The sequence below is a fragment of the Parambassis ranga genome, chromosome 20 (assembly GCF_900634625.1).
Source record: "Parambassis ranga chromosome 20, fParRan2.1, whole genome shotgun sequence".
NCBI classification, from domain to species: Eukaryota; Metazoa; Chordata; class Actinopteri; family Ambassidae; genus Parambassis; species Parambassis ranga.
The window spans coordinates 7,428,881-7,446,037 of record NC_041040.1 but is presented as its reverse complement, the minus strand read 5'-3'; the positions used below and the strand labels follow the sequence as shown (position 1 = coordinate 7,446,037).

The 17,157-nt window shown below is 43.1% G+C and overlaps 1 protein-coding gene across 1 annotated transcript; it reads right to left on the bottom strand.

The window, feature by feature from the left end:
- Nucleotides 1–1,564: 1,564 nt before the first annotated feature.
- Nucleotides 1,565–14,943, bottom strand: slc22a17 (solute carrier family 22 member 17). Its single transcript, XM_028432727.1, has 10 exons — nt 14,431–14,943; nt 12,514–13,044; nt 8,620–8,723; nt 7,544–7,698; nt 6,650–6,815; nt 6,071–6,195; nt 5,117–5,222; nt 4,784–5,007; nt 4,085–4,196; nt 1,565–3,779 (listed from the first exon to the last, which is right to left on the bottom strand). Exons 2-10 carry the CDS (start codon nt 12,985–12,987, stop codon nt 3,503–3,505), a joined length of 1,743 nt encoding a protein of 580 aa, XP_028288528.1. The 5' UTR covers nt 12,988–13,044; nt 14,431–14,943; the 3' UTR covers nt 1,565–3,502.
- Between the last annotated feature and the right edge of the window lie 2,214 nt (nt 14,944–17,157).

Sequence of the window (17,157 nt, the reverse complement as noted above, 5' to 3'; positions counted from 1 at the left end):
ATGTTGAAGCAGTTCAGCAGAAATCCAGACGACTAAACTGGCCCAACAGAAGAAGAGCTTTACTTAAATAAAGCAAACACAAAGCAAAGTTCAAACGAGAGATGAAAAATATGACTAAGAACACTGAGGAAACACAAGAAGAAGCACAAACACACAGACAAGCTGACAAAGGGTTAACAAGACACAGGTGAGAACAATCAGGGCAGGTAATCAACAAGGAGGAAAACACAAGAGGAAGTAAAACACAGCGGAGCCACACTTTCAAAATAAAACAGGAAACAACCAAAAATAAACCAGGAAAAATCAGTATACACCAAAACAACCAGGAAACCAAGCGATCAAGAGATCAGTGACAGATGAACTGACACTGATTTTAAGAGAAATTTCTAAAAAGCATTATCATGGGTCTCAGAGTGATAATCTGCCACAGACATCCTGTTGCTGGAGAAGTAATCTCCTCCTCCAAGACCTGCACACTTTAACAAGATCTTTTCAGCACCTGACTGCAGCACACTGCAGGTCTTAACCCTCAGTCGTCTTATTAACCCTCACATAACTTTCCCTGTCTGCAGTCTCAGCTGTCCTGCACTTCACAGCTCTGAGGGTCGGCTTCTGACGACAGTCACAATCACTTGTTCTTTTAATACTTAATACGGTTTTTCTGACCTGAATATACAACTATTCATTTTTTAAACAGATACAGGAAATTATTATTTATCTTATTTATTTATTTCTCTTTAAAATGGGCCATGTGGAAGAGGGAGAAAACCCATTCTAGCACCAACAAGTTCAGACTTGGCAGTGAATTCTGTTTCATAACCATGTACCTGGTACAGACGTATTAATGTGGCACAGATAAAATTATAGCCATGTGTGTTCATTTATGGCTGGTGTGCTTCAGGAGAAGTGTGCGCACCACTCGGATGATAAAATGTGCCTATATGCCTGGAGAAAGTATGCTGACCCGTGTCCACCATCTTGCCCCGTGTTCCTCATAACTGAGCGTTCACACCTTCTGTTTAGAGGGGCTGCTCTAACCTTGAGGGCATTGTTGTGCTACCAGGGTGGAACATACCAAATCTGTGTTAAGATTCTCATTCTCAGCTGTTGTCACACGGCCCTTTGTCTACAAAGACGGACTGGACCAGGTGACAAGAAGAGCGCCCTCTGTGCGCCTGTGGCTGCACCACAGTGTAAAGAATCCATTGATATAAGAGGTTTAAATGATCTTTTGTTAATTTGAAGCTGGTTTCACGTCACATTTGATGCATTTGTGTGAAGAATTATAGTTTATTTTTATGATATCAAATGACATTCATGAGATGGACCTAGTAGAAGTCGTGATTAGTTAATAAATGTGTCTATAGGTGCCCCAACATCCAGTTTATACTGATAAACAAAACATAATTTCATCAATTAATTTTGAATAAAAGCTGCTGAGCTTAACACATTTTATCTGAAAAATATGATTGATTGTTGCGTGATCAGAGCAGAATTTCACACAGCAACAATCCATCCAATATTATTGATTAGACCTGATAGTTTCAGCAGATATTGACCTCTCAGTGTTTTCATAATGAAGAAAAAAGATGGCGCCTTTCCCTTGTTTGTCCAGCAGAGTGTGCTCCAACTTCATTGCTTACAATAAAATCCGCTTTCTTCAACACAATATCAGAATTGTTTTACTATAGTCAGCACTGGCATTGGCCACATCAAGGAGGACAAAGATGACAAGCACAGAGAGGGGACAATGAATCCATCCTAATCAATGACATTAATCATTTACAACAGACAGACATTCCACTTGTTTCCATTTTCTTTCAAATTTCAAACACTTTAAACACCTGCCATCTTATTTAACCACTTTATTTTACATGAAGTCAGGCTATAGAGTTAACTGCATCACACTCATCATTGAACAGATCATCAGACATAATATTACTCAAGCCAGTTAGTCATAGTGATAATAATTATCAGTGTACAAAAGCTGAGTGCAACATACAGAGGAAAGATCTACCAGAGGCTGATGGAGACAGAAGCCACCAGCTAATGTGAGCGTCCTTCATAATAAACTGCTCAGAGTCCAAATTAATCCCCAGCTGCTTCCTTCAGCTCACAGAGCATCATGACAAACCCAAGCACACTGTCATACACACTTTTTTTTTTTTTTTAAAGCACATGCTTTGGTAATCCTCCGTCAGCCTGTGCACACTCAAAACTAAACAAAGAAAAAGTGCATTGCTGAAGACGAGTCAGGAGGGGGTTGATTTGGAGCTCTGGGGCCCTCTTCAAGCTCCTCATCCAAACCTCATGGAGCGATCTCATCGGGCCCCTTTCCTCCAACCATCAACCTGACAAAATGTTAATACAAGATCTACTGTTTGTACCCGTCTATTCTCTTACAGCTAGAGAGGTATTGAGTAACTAGAAGCTTCTGAGGAGATACATAATAAAACAAGCCCTTCAGTGCGTCCGAACATGCAGAGAGGAATGTTGTGACCTAACAGCTTCACTCTTGTTTGATCAATGTCGGTTTATTCCACCCAATTTAGATTAATACTTAAAAATGGCAGCTCTCTGATTATGCTGAATAACTAATAAATAAGACATAAATATTGCTGGCTCCAGGCCAGACTCAGTCAGTCTGAACACTTCTCTGGTTAAAGTGTCTTCTTTTTAGCTTTGATCCAAATATCGATAATAGCTGATTTACAGAGTCGTCCCTTAGATTAACCACAGAAGTTAAAAACAAGTGCTCTAAACTGCTTCCCCACTGCATAGCGTACTGTGCTGTTATTTTCCAGCCACAGGGTCGGCTTTAATAAAACTCAGATGCCCCAAGAAGTTAAAGAAACTACCAGTATTTACAAGGCAACAAACACCCACAGGCCTCTCCGATGTTACAGTAAATGTCCGAGAACTGCAGTCCATCCCCGCTGGGGAGAGTTTTTATGATAAATGTCACAAAAAAATTTTTACAAAACTGACCTCTGAGCACTTTTTGTGTCATTGTACACAGCAAACACAAGAAACAATGGTCTATGCAGGTTAAGACAAGTGCTAAGGACAATTAGCGACTACACTCCGAGCCACTCTGGAGTTTGAGTAGTAAGCAGCTAACATCTCTATGACAGACACACTTAAGATGGAGTGCAGCAGAGTCTGCTGGTGTGTCTCATGTTAGAGGTGGGAGGCGCCCGCTGTCTAGACAGGAAGAGACGGTACAACAGATGAAGACATATCTAGATGTGTCACACACATCTAAATGGCAGGAAATCATCGAGAGGAGTGAAGTAAATGGCGGCTCCGCCCGCCTGCCTGTGTCTGGAATGATTAGAGGATGATATGTTAGGAAGCTTCGCGCTGATCTACTGCAGCCCATCTGTCCCGTTTTTCTTTCCAAGCATTGCTCTGTCTTTCTCCTCTGCATGGTCATGATAGATGTAAATGTTCTGGCTGCAAAGTGAGTAGTGTGAGCACAGGTGCGCCGTTCCGGGGTCCATTAGGTCTCTGGGTTAGGTGTCGCCAGTAGTGGCACGTTGTCTCTCCGCCTCCTGCCCAGTGGGGGGCGTTTGTACTGCTCGCCGTCAGCCAGCGTCTGTGGCAGCGGCTTCCTCTTGCTCTCAGGCAGCAGCAGGATGGAAAGCACGGCCAGCAGGGCCAGAGAGGAGTAGACCACGTGGTGCAGGAAGTAGCCGTAGTGGTTCCGCAGGTCCATGAGTGGGGAGCTGAGGCGACCCACGCAGCCCAGGGCGAGCACGACACCTACACCACTGCCCCTGCACACACATAAAGCTTCACCTTTACCTCAGACAGGACATGTAATTTGATTTACTTTCACTTTATGGTGGATTCAAGCTCACTAATAACCCTAATAATTAAGTCACAGAAGGAAATAATGCTTTAACATGAATGCATGTGTAATATTACTTTAATCACATATAAGTTCTTACGTAAATTTAAGTCATCAGATAATGATGGAAGCTTCTTTATTTTGGCAGCACTTGGCCTGCACTTGATTTGTTAACACCTTATTTTAACATTTTCATTCCTGAAATATTTGTTACTGTGTGATTTAAGTTACCGGATGATGGTGGGCATGATCTCTGCAGTGAAGAGGATGCAGAGAGAGGCGGTGGCTTGGGAGGAGAAGAGACCCAGCACTGAGAAAACTGTGATGGCCGTCTCACTGAGATCTAGTAGGAACAAGGAGGAAGAGAAGGGACAGGCATTAGTAATATATGATCATATATCATATATTGCTGGTTCTGTCTCAGACATCAGAAGCTGAGAGTGACCTTTTCACTGCTGCTGCCCCTTCAGCCTGTGATGCATGATTAAAGCAAGGCGCCTGACACAGCTTTGACTTTGCTGTCACTGCAGTGTCCTACATAAACTGAGAGTCATGCTCTTTTCCCACCACAAGGGGGAGACTAAGATCAGGAAACAACAGAAATGTTTCTAGACACTGTGTTTTGGAAAAACAAAGGGCTTCTAGGTTGGATTTTTCCATGAAAGGAGCTGACTGGTTTCCTTTTAATCACCTTCATAATACATGAGGCACAGGTCTGATATGAATGGTGTAATAATGTATGAGGCTGGAATTAAATTAACTAATGTTTGCCTTCATTCCAGTGAAGATTTGAGAACTTTAATCCTAACAAAAGCCTCAAAATAACAACAGGAGGGGACCTCTGGGGAGATGAAGGGGGACTCCTTGCTGGCAAAGACTATTAATATGTTTCCTACTTGAAGAAAACAACCCTCCACTGCCAATACTTACACTCCATGAGTCCCAGGAGGATCAAAGAAGCCAGCCCTGTCATCGTCATAAAGAGGAGCAGGATGCCACGGCGGCCGCACCTGTCAACAGTCGCCCACAGCAACAGCCAGGCGCCGCCCCCTGCACACACAGACAGCAGGTACGTCCAGTAGAAGCTGGGGGCAGTGCCTCTGACGTCACCTCTGAAAGAGCTGTAACAGTGACTAATGCCGTGAGAGATGAATCTGCGGGAGGAAGGGCAGAGAAACAAAGAGTGAGCGCTTGTGTGTGTTTCCGAACAGAATTTAAAGCGCTGCGCAAACAGAAACTTGACTTGTCAGGAAGATGACTTACGAGGTGAAGCCGAGCACACAAATGTTCTTCCAGATGTTCCTGCTGTGGAAGAGCTCGGGGAAGGACAGGTGAGGACGTGAGGAGGGAGCCGGCTCTGAATCCAGCTCTGCTAAGAACAAACAGGACGGTCACAGACCAGCAAGAAGGAGGGCTGACCTGGATTCACACTAATCAATATCTCTCTGCCAAGCAATACAAAGCTCTAGTTCCCACTGCTCTAGGAGCACAAAACTGTAATAAACCCCGATGTGGCTACAAGACTGTAAACGACACTTATAAATATCAAAATCACATATGTGACTTTTATGACTACACATGATTTTTATGCTGTATGAATTACACATGATGACAACGTTGAGTTTGCCTTTATATGTTGTAACATGGATGCATGAGGTCAAGAGTGAACATAGTGCTTATAACTGTTCATTTACATAGGGTTATTAATTGTTAATGCACTGTTTCATAATGCTATAGACTGCCATAGGTGGAACATGTATTTCTAGGGCATCCTGGAATTTGGCATTGTCAGGGTCCCTTCTACAAAAAACCAATAAACCAATATAAATATAAACACCACTCTCATAGTTAATTTGATACCAAAAATGTGCAATCACAATGTACATTTGGGGATTTAATTGTGACAGGAACACATTTGTTGAGAGTTGATGTTATCATCATCATCATATTGCAACATCCAGCTCAGGTTATCTACCAGCAGCGGGTCATTATGCTCCATTATAATTCCATTCTTATGCAAGAACCATGTGCTCTTAATAAATCATGAATTATAATTGAGCATCATTACCTGATCTTGTGTGTGATAGGTACATCTACCTTGAAATGCACTGCAATAAGTAACCCATAAATAATGCAGGCTTGGTAAACTCATTATCCATTCAACCTTGCAGTGGTGGAAAATGCGAAGTTTATTATTTAGAGAAGAGTCGAACACACCTGTGAAGCTCTCGTCGTCCCTCAAATCTCTGTTGGAGTTTCGTCTCTCGCTGAAGGCGTTCATGTCTGCAGAGCGCTCGGACAGAAGGAGCCAGCGAGGGGATTCTGGGAAAACTCCAGGAACGCTACAGAAGGGCAAAGGTGAAATATACAGTGAGTCCTACCCAACCAATGTTGCTCCTTCAGCATGGAAAATACCCACAAAGATGCAATAATCTGTAATCTTCTTTTATTAAACCTCATTGCCAGAAATCTCCCGTTAATCTCTGCTAATTTGGTTTTAAAACTGCACTGAAAGCTTATCATGAAACAGAGATCTTAAGATAGACTGTGGACTTTAAACAAAGTAGCTAATGCGCTCTGACGTGAGATAAAAAGGCTCAGCGTGAAGAGGAGATAGAAATCAATACAATCTAACAAAGCTTTCAGCAAGTCAGCTGGCATCAAGACACTTTATCAAACGACAATCAACTCCGGTCAATCACCGGTTCTCATTTTTCCTCCGACTATATGTGAGTAAAGGGCTCAAATATAAGAAAGAGAAACACTGGGCATAAACACAAATACAGACACTCGTACCCGTAGCTGAGGAACAGTGTTAGCGGGGCAGCTCCAGCTCCCAGCAGGCCCCTCCAGGACTGGCAGCCGAGGGCCACAGCCAGCAGCAGCAGCTCTCCGGCAACAGTCATCAGTCCTGCCAGCATGGTCACCAGCAGTCTGAGAGACGGCTCACACAGCTCCAGGCCTGACAAACATTCATATCATGTGAAAACATTCCTCTGATTGTGTGCTAATTTTACATCATAAAGACGGCAGGTATTTTTTGTTGTTGTTGGGAGTTGTAGTTTGTGCAGGTTGTTACAGAACACCTGCAGGGAGTTTATGGATGTGCGTTTCCAAGCAGATAACACAGTCAGTGCTGTGCAAATCGGGCAGACAGTTCTACTGACCAACACAAGAGGAGGATGAAGTTACACAGACACCTGCTCAGAAGCTTAACTGGCTCCAAAAAGCCACTTTTGGCCTCTTTTAGAGAGTACTTTAACAAATTCCTGCACATTTGGAGTTACACTTCTTTAACCGCCTCCCTTTAAATTTCCATTTTTTGTTTAGGTTATTAGGCTTCATTAGTACAAAATTATTTCAATCAGTCCCTCAGTCCCACATGCAGTCACTCTTAAAGGAGTTACTGTTAAGTATTTTTTCTGCAGGTAGGAATTTATGGCCTTCTTATCACATCATCAGAAATAACGTAGACATCTGTACAATTACATAACAAAGAGTCACGACCTTTACCCTGGAACATAGTTATTGTGTCATGGTGTCAGAACACCATATGGCTTAAAACTACTTTACTGTATTAGACATGTAGCTGCCTTGCTGGAGTCAGAATGTCTAATGTGTATAAAGAATATCAGTCATTATATAAATCAATAAAACCAGTATGCATTTGTAAAATGCTGAAATACTCACGTGTGATATACAGAGTGAGATAGACTCCTGCGCTGGCAGCAGCCAGACAGAAACGCATCACGATGAAGATAGAAGGGTAAGGAGACACACAGACCAGCACTCCAAAGACCACAGACAGGGTCAGAGAGGTCAGCAGGGTCTTGGACCTGCCCAGCCTGTGCAGAAAACACACACACACACACAGAGTGATTAGGACAATATGAGTCAGATCAATATTTCAACTGCAAAATATGAACAATGTAGATGTGCTGAGAATATATAGGAAGTGAGTCATGTGTTTAAAAATTAACACAGAGAGGGATTAGAGTAGGAAATAGGACACAGATCTGAAGATACTACAGGGAGTCATCCTCTGAATTCTGAGTTTTGTTTCATTAACCATTCAGGCTGCCCCCATGTTTACAGTTTTGCATAAATTACATATATAAGGAAGTTAATTGGAACACGGATTTTCTTGGAGGCTGACTGAAATTAAAACTGATTACTTTGGTTCATGAATTAACAGAATGATTAGCCAGTTTTAACTGCACAGGGGTGCAGCTTGTTGTTGTATCCAATCTGCAGATTAGCACTGTTGCCTTTTCTTCTCTGTGTGTCCCCAGGAGCCAGCATTAATTTACTAGTCTTAACAAACAGATGCTATGCTCAATTGGTCAGCAAATTAATGAGGGCTGTTAGCTGATTAAACTGGCATCATCTGCCTCACAATTAACCCAAAATCCACAACTTCCCCCTCAACAACAGATCCCAGGCTGTCGAGCATGACATTCTAAAGCCAGTAAAATAAAGCTTGTGTTCATTTGGATTAATGCTGTTCACAATACAGATTTACAGAGATATCTTCTCTATTAAACAGCAGTATGTTGCAAAATGACAGAATTTGGGCTTTGCACATAGCCTAAGTCACATGCATGTGAGGTATTAAAACTGCAGAGTAAGAATCTAAGAGGAACATACACAGACAGCCTGACACAGCAACTTATTAACAGAACGTGAATAAGAGGGCTTATATCTGCCAATAAGCACACAAAAACATGCAGGAAACACTGCTGTGTGTGTGCGTTAGCATACATTACCTGTCAGCAGCGTAGCCCAAGCCAAGGCAGCCAGTCAGGACGCCCAGGATGAAACAGACCTCCTCCACTGGGACCAGCCAGTACTGAGCACACACCAGATCCCACTAGACGGTACAGAGATGTCTGTCACTTGTTATCTTCTTAAATTAACACACATGCACGTGTGCAAGACAAGTTAGGTACACAAATTTGAGGCCTAAGGCGAAAGCAGACACTTTCCCCCATGGCTACAAACTGCTGGAGAAATGTCAAAAGATGTAACGCAGACTCTTAGATTCTTGACATGACTCTAGAATCGAGGAGGCGCACTCGTCTAATGATGCCTCCATATGCTCATGGATCTCATTGGGTAATAACACTTTGAAGTGTAAGTAGCACATGAAGGCACAGAGGCCGGTTCTGTCATTTTTCTTGGACGGTATTCGATTTCCCAAAACAGAAGTTAACACAACAGTGTGTGACTTTACAAACTGTATGTATAATCAGTCACACAACTGAAGTGTGAGTCATTTATGGAAAGCTGTATAACTTGTCTCATGGCCCTTCATATTTAAGTAACACCCTCTAATCTGCATGTTTTAAAGCACTTCATCACCATCATGATGGCGGTAAGTGTGACAAACTGATGATGAAACAGTCTTAGCAAATGAAATGATTATTAAATGAAATCATCACCTAGATACAAGAGCACAGTTTACTGAGGCACCATCATCAAGTATCAGTTACAGTAATTGTATTACACACACTGGTCATATGCACTACATTACAACAAATGTCTGTGTCTACACCAAGCAGCCACATGAAAACTCGGCACATCTGTTAAAACACACACACAGATATCTGCTCTCAGATCAGAGTTTTAATCACATTAAGCCGACCCACTGATTTGCATTTACAGCTGAGCTCTGCTAATGTCGCTGTCTGCTGGCCACTGAGAGCGAAATGGTTTTAATGATGAAGAGGGAGAGAGAGAGAGAGGCCGAGCAGAGGGTCGACGATAAAAAAGGTCTCGCATAATTGGAACCCGTGCACAGAAACATAAAAGCCTGTCACAAAATATCAGCCGTCCTATGGCTGAGACACAGGGACAAAACACTGGCTGAGTAAAAGGGCAGCACAGCAAACCTTTACTGCTCATACGGGTTGAATGCTTCGGACGGACAACAGGAGGAGGAGGGAATGCACACAAACGAGTTCTGAAACTCCCCTGACTGGTTTTGTAAAAACACAAAAAGCTTGGGCACTGTCAGGTCTGTGCCTTCACAGAAAAGGGACTGAGCCCTGCAACCATTTCCTCCTTTTAAATGGGAGCATTTTAATAGCAAAAGCGCCACAAGATCGGATCACAGCGAGCATCTGTCTCTGCATTACTTTACTTTAGAGCGACAGCGCACAGAGGGATGTCGAGTGAAGTTTGCCTCAAGTGAAGTGACAGTATTTATTGATCAGTGGCAGAGGCAAAGCTGATCAGAGGCCTTCCAGCTTCCTGCTCAGAGTGCCAGCTCAGCAAAGCAATGCAGCACCGAAGAGCTCACACTGACATCAAAATATGCTTTCTTCACTAAACCTCACTTGAGCTGATACATGTCTCCTTGTGGGAATAAAAACTGAGGGACAAAGCAGGCCGTAAGCACCTAACGTGCTCCTGCTTAACGCTTCCCTGGGCTGGGTTTATGCATTTTCAGCATGCTGCAGTGGTGTGGGTGTATTTTTTTTTTTTACCAGCAAAAAATACCCTAATACCATAGACTGTAAGGGCTGGGTGTGGCTCCCACATCACTACACACAGCAATGAAAACAGACATGCAGGCCACAGGGTGGGCAGCCTGGCGAAGAGCTGACCAAATGGCTGTTAAAGACTTTACTGAGCGAAATAAATTCAGGTTTCTGCCACGGTCCTCCAGTGAAAATGTCAAGTGGTGCACACATGAATGCAGCATCTATCTGCAACGAGTCCGTCCTCTATCTAGAATTTCAGTAAGAAATAAAATCCTGCAAACAAACACCTACAACCTCCATGGAAATTCGTATTATTTTAAAGAATCCTCCTGCTGTAATCCTGATATTTGTATGAGACACAGAGCTATTTAAAGTCTCATATCATATTCGCAAAATGTTCCCTTTTCCACTGTAGCTAATATTAAACCTGCCCGCCTGCAGTGTAAATACAGAGTGATTAAGGCGAGACCTGAGTTGGAGTTAAAAGGTTGGAGAAGCAAAGTTGTGCCTTTGAGCCTCAAATCCTAACAGCAGTGAGGAAAATGATTAATGTTTCCCAGTTTCTGCTATGCAAACAGTCACTGAGGGAACCACGAGGAAGGCCTGTAAAAGGAGACATCTTTGTGTTTGTGCATGTTTTATCTCACCAGGTTAGTAATCCAAAATATTCTAAACGACAACTTGATCAATCCCCTTTAGTGATGTGTTTAAAAGGTCAGTTTCGGGGATTTGTATCATTTTTCCAGTAGACTGTTGACTTTCGACTTGTCAATCACACCACGTCATGCTTCCATCACTGTATCTTTTCCCACTGAAGCCAAATATTAGTGGGTTTTTCTTGCAGTGTGAAAGCAGCGTGTCAGTTATGGGACTTCCAGCACAATATTCCTCCTGCTAAAGAGGACAGAATGAGCTAATCATGCTCAGCTAATAGAGCAAGAAAATGTTACAAACAAAGAAAACACTGGGTTTATGCCAAGCGAGCTGTATGAGGTTCCACTTGTCACAGCCACTTATCATAAATGACAACAAAGGGACTGCCACTTCATGGAAACTCTGACATTGGCCATTCCAGACATGTTTCTCTGGCTCAAAGTCCAATCAGGTTGTCACAGTGACTCAGATAAGACACATTTCTTAATGAGTCAGTGCGCGGCATCCAGCCTGGCCTCACAACACAACCACAAACATCAAGGTGCTCCTCCTCCTCCCATGGTGAAATATTACTGAAAATAGTGAAGTTGTACTGCAGGACTCAGAGATACTGGGTTCTTTCTTAAATGCACTTCAGCTGAAGGCTACGTTAGCAGCTAATGCAGACACAAAGCAGCTCATTCAGCAGCCACAAAAGCCTTCATACGTTTTAACAGAGCTCTGTAAACAGACTTTGATGTGTGAAATTGGCACCTTTAAGCAATGGCTGACCTCTGATAATCCAGTCTCAGATGTCCCTCAAATCTTCCAATAAAGCCACATTTCTGTACAGGGTCAACATGCATTACCCCTTCCTGTCACCACAGTCCTCTCGAACAGGTGGCGCTGAGAGGAGCTCTGACAAAGCTCCTCACAGAGGTGTAAGAGTGTTTCTGTCAGTGCTGAGAAACCCACTGAACAAAATACAACCAGTGGAGGCAGAGGAGGATGGAAAGAATGAAGAGTCGTCCTGTGTATGGAACAACAACGCACTGGGATTAGTCTGTGACATCACCAGTCTCATATGAATAACTGTTAATGTAAGCGTTACGCACATTTAATACCAACACCAAACATGGCTTTTGTGTAGGAAAATGGTATCAGTAATCTCCTAAATCTCTCATGCTGGAGTTGTCTGGACAGGGAGGAGTTTTCCCAACAACACAACTTCACCTACAGAATACTACAGGAAGACTTTAACTGTGTAAACCTTAGGCTGACTAGAATGTGAAGTTGATGACATTAATCTGGTTTGGTTGTTTAAAGTCCTCTCCAGGTGTCAGTGCAAGTTTAGCAGGCGTTGCATAAAGTGTTCCTGCGTGCTCAGCTGCAGGATATAAAGGGAAACAATGTTTTCAGCACTTTAAGGCCCTTGTTCATGCATAAACAAGATGTGGCCTCCCCTCCACACAAAGCAAAAGCAATCAGCAAGGCCAGGACCGTAATTAGAACCCTCCAGAGGATCACAGACCAAAGCTTTACCTCAGTAACGATGTTGTTCTTCAACCCTTCCGTGACGTTGTAGTCCCATCCGGCCTCGCAGTCCACAATAGCAGACTGGCTGCCGTTGGCATACTGCTTACACTGGGACGGACTGCCACTGTCCCCAGGTCTCACCCCCTTCTCCCATGGCAGAGAGGCATTCAGTACCTCAGGAGATGGCAGGGGGCCTGGTAGGTGGCAGTGGTGGTGTGGGGAAAGAGTAATGAGGGGGTCGGAAGAAAGCAGGAAGGCCAGGAAGAGGTTTGGCAGGATGGAGAGAGCGATCAGCACCCTCTGCTTCTTCCTGCCCAGAGCCAGCACCATCACTTCCCCCGTGGGAGGCAGGGAGGGTGGGGGAGGCATGGAGGAGGAGGATGGGGCTGGAGAAGAGGGTACAGGGGAGGAGGGAAGAGATGGAGGGGGAGCAGGGCAAGGGGAAGGGGAGACCAGCGGAGGCGAGTCCGGGGATGTCATGGCTGGGGGTGTGTTGGAGTTAAAGGTGGGTTGATGCCCAGGCAGAAGAGCAGAGTTCTGTGTGAACAAAAAAAAATGACATGTGATTACTTTAGGGTTCAAGCAGCCTGTTGTCACTGAGGACAGTCCGACATGTCACAGTAAGAAAGGCACGAGTGTCAATAATAAAAAGAATGATGAATGATGGCCGAATTCCATTTCGCTGCTTCAATTTCTAGGGCCTGGTATTTTTCATGCTGCCTCACTGTCACACTGTCACAGACCAGAGCCATCAATAATGTTATTAGCATTACCAGGGCTCAAAATATGCATGCTCACATGCTCGTCTAACAATTCTAGATCCTACAATTCCCATGATGCAAATCTCTCCCTCACATTAGAGGAACCTGACCATCCCTGACCTCAGAGTCTTATTATCTCTTATCTCCGAAAACATCCCATCAAACTTGATGGGACTCATAACTACTAACACCACATATATTACAGTTGTACAATACACAAATATCGATCAGTATCAATATGCATATTGTCTGATTGATTGATTGATTGTGCAGACAACGGTGATTGGGTCATGCTAGCAAAGTATCTAGCCTGTTTTATTAAGTATGAATGTAAGAATATCAATGGCTGATATATATCTCAATGCATAAATGGAGGTTGTGGGTTAATATGACAAAAATCAATTGTTTCCTGTAGCTGTATTTACAAAAAATCTGATTTAAACTGAGAGAGATATGAGATAAAACCTGATCAAATGTAACCATTAGTTATGTTTAAAGCAAACATACAGAACACTTTCTGTTTCCTTTGCTTTGTTTTGATTTTCTACATTCCTGCAGGATTGAATAAATGTTTTACCCACTTCATCTTGGGTTTTATGAACCATTACACCCTTTTTTCACATAGATAATCAATATATTAAGATTATAAATAATGATTATTCTATTATAGGCCAAAAACATAGATGATGGTATATAAGAAGATTTAGTTGAATGTTAAAAATAAACAGAGGCTGAAGTGTCAAAGAAAAGAGTTCTGTGTGTTTTCAGAGCAGGGGGCTGGAATGTGAACAGCCTGTGCTCCCCCCGGCAGCCTCCTCTGTCCCTGCACATGGTGCTCCTCCAGCAGCCTCCCAGTGTTTTCCTTACACAGGGCCAGGAAGTCCGCAGAATAAGGAATCCCACAGGGTTACATAAGAGCTTTTACACCGAGGGTGGAAAGGACGTGAAGGGAATGTAGCACAGGGGGGGCTGGCTGGCCTCTGTGGGAGTACTGAGAGGGGAGCAGCAGTGTGTGTGTGTGTGGAGGGTGATGGAGGGGGTGAGGCAGCTGGGCCAGGCGAGTCGTACCGGACTGACCACAGACACCTGCCCCACAAGACAACATGGAAACACATCTGCTTTAATAAGAGCGTCTGAAACACAATCATGACCTGTTACTCACCTTTTAAGATGATGCTAACCGTGAGCCGAGATGCTAGTCGTCTCTTCCAAACATCCAAAACATTGCGGGGTGAGAGTACAGAGTAGTTTCACCGCATTCACCGTGTCTCCTCTGCGCCTCCGCGCCTGTCTGCTTTGTCTGGTACAAGGGAAGACATTTCTGTCCCGGAGAAGTGCGAACGTTACCCCGACACAAACACAAGGACACCGGACTCCTTGTTAGTCCCGAGCACGGCTAACCCCTCCGCCGCTCGGACATGTGATGCTGCCCGCCGGGGGATGCGATGCTGGACTCTTCCCCTCCTCCTCCTCCTACCGCTGCTGCTGCTGCTGCTGCTTTTCAGTGTTGTTGTTCAGTCCAAGTTTCTGCCTGCCGACATGACAGAAAATAATAAAATAACGCATGACAGCGTCCGACATCACCTTAAAGGGAAACGAGCCGTCAGGAAGCGAGTTGTGGACAAAGAGCTGCAGAGAGAGCAGCCTGTTTAAAGGGAGCAGCTCCACCGGCGGCGACGACGACGCACTTCGACAAAAATCGGCTGATGTCGTAAAAGCGACGTCCCATAGTCTCACAGCTGCCAAAGATCGTGTATGTAAAAGCAGCGCATCACTCCACAACACATTTGTTGTCCCTCAGTAAAAGGCAAAACAAGAAAACGGTTTGCAGTTTAAATTCCATATTTATCTTATTTTTGTATCTTCATTTTTTGTTTTAATAAGATAAATAAAGATAAATAATAAGAAAAAGTTTCAGTCGCGTTCTATAGAGTAAGAAAATATACATTAAAATCGGCTCAGCTGCATGCAAACAACAGTATAAAAAATAAAAAACAAGACATTTTAGATGTCCAACAAATATTTGCTGATAGATACTGTGACATATACAAATATACAAACAATACATATAGCTACAAATGTGAATCTGTAAATTAAGACAATAACTGGGGCAATGTAGATGAACACGCCTTCAGTTGTTAATTTACTGTTGTCTCATTTGTAAAATAAAAAAGTAGTACACAGAAGCAGTGTCAGAGTGAGACATCTTCCCTCTGCTTCCTCTCTTCTGCAGGAGACATACGTGTGGCTGTCTGCCGCATGGTGGAGCCATAAATCACAGACTGACATCAGAGACAGGTGTGATGCACTCCTGCGCCAGGCTCTCTCTCTCTCTCTCTCTCTCACACACACACACACACACACACACACAGGCTGGTTTTCCAATGAAAAATGAGATTAGAGTGGATGAGAACAGCTCCATCATTCACACACATCAGTCACATCCTTTATAGCCTACGTGTTATTGTGCAGGTACACTATGTTCAGGAACCGTTTCATTTGCTTTATTGATCAGTTGAATGAGAACATCCATTAGGCTCATCAGCACTGTCACGACTAATTATGTCTGTCATCTATTATTGGGTTCAAAAGAGAACTTTTTTTCAAAGTAAAAAAAAACAGGATGGTAATGACTGCTAGGCTACACATGATGGCACCAACACATTTACACCACTGCTTGGTCCACTCTAGTGGACATCCCCAAACGTTGTTGTCATGAACTGTAGTAGGTGGTCTTTACACACACCACTAAGTGTCACCTTATCATAAGAGAAAATCCCTATTATTGGCCTATGTATTTTATGTTATTGTCTTTCTGTCACCACCATGGCTTCCACTTCCTCCTTAAAGATAAACTCTACAAGTAGTTGACAATTATAGGAAATTCTCTGTCACTACCTAAAAGCTGGTTTTCTTCAGAAAACAGAAATAGAACATAGTAAAGACCTCCTCCTGCAGCTCTTTCTGTCTTAATATCATAGAAGCATCATTCTAAAGTAAATATTTTTAAGTAGAGGGGGCTGTAAAGTTAAGAAAGCTGACCTCAGAGAACAGGAGCAAGAATGAATGTACCAAAGATTCCTATATTTAGACCAGAGCGAGCTCAATTACTGCCCTGAAAATAAAGAAGGAGCTATAAGCTTGGAGCTGCTTCAGTGGGGCTGTGGAGCGTGGGGTTCATATGGTCTGCTCTGCTGTTGAGTAACTTGGAAGGGATTGGGTGAAATACAGTCTTTCTTCACTCTGTGGAGATGTTGCAGTCCTGGGACCACAGATTGCCCCACACAACGCTGCGGGACATTTCAACAGACACAGTCACACAAGAAATCTTTATTTGCCTTCTCAAAGACAAGACAGGCTGCGAGAAGCCTTTGTCACACTTTCACTCTACTTACTAAATAATTTGTCCATATTTCTCTGCATGTAGTCTTTGTTTTTTTTATTATTATCATCATTCACACTAAACCCTCAAACAAATATTGCGATCCTAACCAGTTCAGTGTAGTGAGGCATCCTAACATGATATTACAGCTCAGGTACATCTAAAAAAATTGCATCAATATCATTTTTTAAAGTGCTTTAATGCTTCTAAACACTCACACATGATTTGTTGCCAGTAACTATAATGATTTTTGTCATGTAAAACTAAACTATATTCCATATTACCTCATTTTATTAGTGAAACAGAAAGATTTTAAAGAATATTTGCATTTATACAGTATGTTTTTAAGGTTCGTGTTAAAAAAGGGCAACTGATTGTGTGCTGTCTGTACTTCTAAATATAAAACAACAAAAGAAATGTAAAACAAAAAGGAGAGAGAGAGAAGAATATGTGCCTGGCTTGTTGCCCCATCCCTCCCTCCCTCCCCTCTGTCTCCTATCTCTATGT